This window comes from Momordica charantia (genome assembly GCF_013281855.1).
Source record: "Momordica charantia cultivar OHB3-1 chromosome 1 unlocalized genomic scaffold, Mcharantia_2.0 BLBB01000001.1, whole genome shotgun sequence".
In the NCBI taxonomy this organism is placed as follows: domain Eukaryota; kingdom Viridiplantae; phylum Streptophyta; class Magnoliopsida; order Cucurbitales; family Cucurbitaceae; genus Momordica; species Momordica charantia.
The window spans coordinates 19,797,781-19,801,351 of record NW_028275157.1 but is presented as its reverse complement, the minus strand read 5'-3'; the positions used below and the strand labels follow the sequence as shown (position 1 = coordinate 19,801,351).

The 3,571-nt window shown below is 35.6% G+C and overlaps 1 protein-coding gene across 1 annotated transcript; it reads right to left on the bottom strand.

The window, feature by feature from the left end:
* Positions 1 to 282: 282 nt before the first annotated feature.
* LOC111005380 (cytochrome P450 71AU50) lies at positions 283 to 2,590 on the bottom strand. Its single transcript, XM_022276855.2, has 2 exons — positions 1,542 to 2,590; positions 283 to 1,012 (listed from the first exon to the last, which is right to left on the bottom strand). Exons 1-2 carry the CDS (start codon positions 2,409 to 2,411, stop codon positions 398 to 400), a joined length of 1,485 nt encoding a protein of 494 aa, XP_022132547.1. The 5' UTR covers positions 2,412 to 2,590; the 3' UTR covers positions 283 to 397.
* Between the last annotated feature and the right edge of the window lie 981 nt (positions 2,591 to 3,571).

The following is a 3,571-nucleotide window of genomic DNA, read 5'->3' as shown; positions in this document are numbered from 1 at the left end:
TCTTCATTTCTTTTACATTTTGGTTGATTTATAATACATTTTTTAGATTTCTTTAAAGTTCAGCAAACAAAGAGACTGGATCTGAATATTACTATTTAAATCATTGGTTTTAGATACTAAATAAATAATAAATTACATACTATGAATCAAATTCTCACAGATAATTACAAAAGAGAAATTTTACTAGCTCTATAACACAAATTTAATATATATTTTTTTAAAATGTCACAACTTATTATTAATTTTATTTAATAGAGTATGTTATTATTGTAAAATTTTAAACTTTTATTATAATTAAAAATACATATTTTATTTATGTTCCTAATACAAACTTTTTTGATGAATTCTCACTGGACAATGACATACACAGCTCTTTCACAATTCATGAATAAATATACTAATGACAAAGACGAGAAGTAGGAATAACCATAAGATCTTGAGCCCTAGGACAAGTTAAACCAAACTCTTCAGTCATATCCAATTCAGATGGCAACATGCCATTTGGAAGTTTCCAATCAAAACAGTGCACAAGTTGAGCCAACACCAATTGAACCAAAATTAGCCCCAATTGCATTCCGGGACAACCTCTTCGACCAGATCCAAATGGAAGTAATTGAAAATCTCTTCCCTCCACATCTACTTGGCTATCAAAGAATCTTTCTGGAAAGAACTTTTCAGGTTCCATCCAAATACTTTGGTCTCGTCCAATTGCCCATACATTGATTATTATGCGTGACCTTTTAGGAATATAAAAATCACTAACAATACAATCTTCGAGAGACTCGTGTGGTAGCAATAAGGGGGCAGGCGGGTATAGCCTAAAAACCTCTTTAACAACCATTTTCAAATAGTCTAAACTTTCCAAATCTGATTCTTCCACCATCCTATCTAAACCAACTACCTTTTCTAGTTCGTCTTGCATTTTCTTCATTACATCAGAATGCTTAATAAGTTCTGACATTGCCCATCCAATCACAGTTGCTGAAGTGTCCATGGCTGCAGTTAGCATATCCTGTACAAAGATTCAAAGATATATGAAACTGTTAATAATGAAACTGTTAAATTTTCAAAAATGTTTAACAAACTACTTGTGTTTCCATTTTCCCCAAACTAATCAATACAATAAAAATAATAATGATATGAACGGAAAAATGACATTTACGAAGGAGAGAGAGTAATATAGAGGTTCGAACACAGGACTTCCCGTTGGATGAATAAACTACCACTCAATCCAAAAGTTTAACACACAAGTTTGAATTTTTATGGTTGTATATAATAAATTGTCCTTTGTCAAATAGGTCACGAAATATGAACTTTTAATTTTGTGTCTAATAAGATATATGAACTTTTACCTGTCATAAACCAAATTTAAATTCAAAATTGAAAATTTACAAATTTATTAGACACTTTAAAATATTCAAAAATCTATTAGACAAAGTCTCCAGAGTAGAAGCGGACCATTCTAAAAGTTGAGGGCTAGAATATATGTAAAGAAAATGAAATAGTTTAGATGGCTTTCGAGTCTAGTTCTAAATTCATACCAGCATTATAGCTTTGATTGCAGGCCGATCAATCTGATACTCAGTTTCTTGGAAGCTCATAACGTCCAACATAACATCCACAAAATCTTTAGTCTTCTCCTCATCCTTGGACTCAAGATGATCATTAACAATCCTCTCAAGGAAGTCATCCAACGCCTTGTGGACAGATTTCATTTGCTTGTTGAGTCTCTGAAGATCAAGCCCTGCAATAAAAGGAAAGAAATCCCCCAAATTAGGTGTGGCCGCCAATTGGGAACCTTCTTGTACCACAGCCTTGAAACCCCTCTCATCAAAGTCTTTGTCCTCATATTTCATCCCAAACACCATCAAACACGTCATGTCAGTAGTGAGGGACGTGACTTTGGAGCTAAGGTTCACCGCAACTCCATTATCCGCAGCCTCTCGAAGATGATCAATCAACAGCGCCAGCTCCCTCTTTCTCATGGACTTGAAAGAGTTGATTTTGCGGCTGCTGAGCAGTTCAAGTGTGCACATTTTACGCATGTTGCGCCAGTAAGAGCCATATGGGGCAAAAACCAGATTCTTTTGGCAGTAATTCATTTGCTTTGAGGCTTCTGAGAGTGGCCTGCTGGCGAATACGAGGTCGTGGGTTTTGAGGAACAGCTCGGCGGCGGAAGGGGAAGAGACTATGATGGTGGGTACGAGGCCTAGTTTCATGTGCATTATGGGGCCGTATTTTTGGGACAATTTTTGAAGATCTCTGTGAGGGAGCTTTCCTAGCAAATGTAGGCTGCCAAAAATGGAAAACCCTTTTGGACCGGGAGGTAAGTTTTTGGGTTTGAAGAGCCATGGCTTGAAAAGAAGAGCAAGAGCAAGAAGTAGTGGGGAAATGGCCCAAATCCAAGCCATTGTAGAGAACAAGGACACAGAAAATTAAATGATATGAAGCAGAAGAGGGGGAGATTTTGCAGAATTTCAGCTTCGGGGGATTGGTGTGTTATAATGGAAGAAGATAAAGATGAAGTGTGAGTTTGATTCATATTTGTCAATAATTGATGGTATGCTTTTCACAAAAAAAAAAGGCAAATTTGATGGTATGTCCACTTTTCGTCATGTCCTACCATTTGCTTCCTCTTTCTTTTCCTATGCTTTGATAGAGCAACCATGAAGTTTGTGTTGGGAAAAATGGAGACAAAATATCAATTAATTGAAGGTTGGTTATTGGGCAACCATTTGGGCCCAAATCAATTTTTCTTCTTCATTAAGCATTTGCCACCATTATATATGTTTCTTTTGTTTTATGGTCTTCACCCCGTGAGATTAACACAGAAGCAAAATAGGGTGAGCGGCAGCCATTTTTACGGGTGGAGAGAAGAGAGAAAAGTGAGATATTGTACTGTGGAGCATCGTCGGCAGTCCGTTGTCAATCCTAAATAGTTATTGTTGTAGTGCTTAGAAGTTAGGTGGCTATTAGTTCAGCATCTAGACAGTGTTTTAGACGAAGAAAGGTCATTGTAATATTCCCATTATAGTAGAACCTGCATATTGCAGAAGACTGGACGTAGTTCCGAGCTTGGAGTGAACCAGTATATTTTCTGGTGTTTATTTTTCATCTCTATCTCGTATTTCCTTTATTGACTGTGACTTGCTCATGAAAGGGAAAAATATACCGTTGGATTGCTCTTACTTAAGAACTAGAGATATTTTATTGTTACTGCATATATATATTCCCCTTAACATTTTTCCCCAACAGTTAGACTGGATTAAAAGACTTTTTCATATTCTTCTTCTTCCCTTTATTTATTTATTTTTTTATAACTCCAACTCTCCAAGATATACATGTTTCAAATTTATCCACATCAACATAATTCAACTCCTTTCTAAAGATAAGGGTAAAAAAAAACAAACTTTCAAAGGTGGTAAGTTCAAATCTTTTATCCTTGGTGAACCGAAAAAAAAAAAATTTTTGACCTTTCTCCCTAAAACTCTCCAATATTTTCATTGTATTTTAATTAATAAGGATAAAACTTGACTCCTCAGTGAGCAATCTTGTCGTTACCACCATTAAA

What these genes read in the sequence shown, in the direction of transcription:
- LOC111005380 (XM_022276855.2), bottom strand. Translation starts at nt 2,411, where the DNA reads ATGGCTTGGATTTGGGCCATTTCCCCACTACTTCTTGCTCTTGCTCTT. An exon ending in CAATCAAAGCTATAATGCTG is followed by an intron (nt 1,013 to 1,541) that starts GTATGAATTTAG and finishes ATCTTTGTACAG; the next exon opens with GATATGCTAACTGCAGCCAT.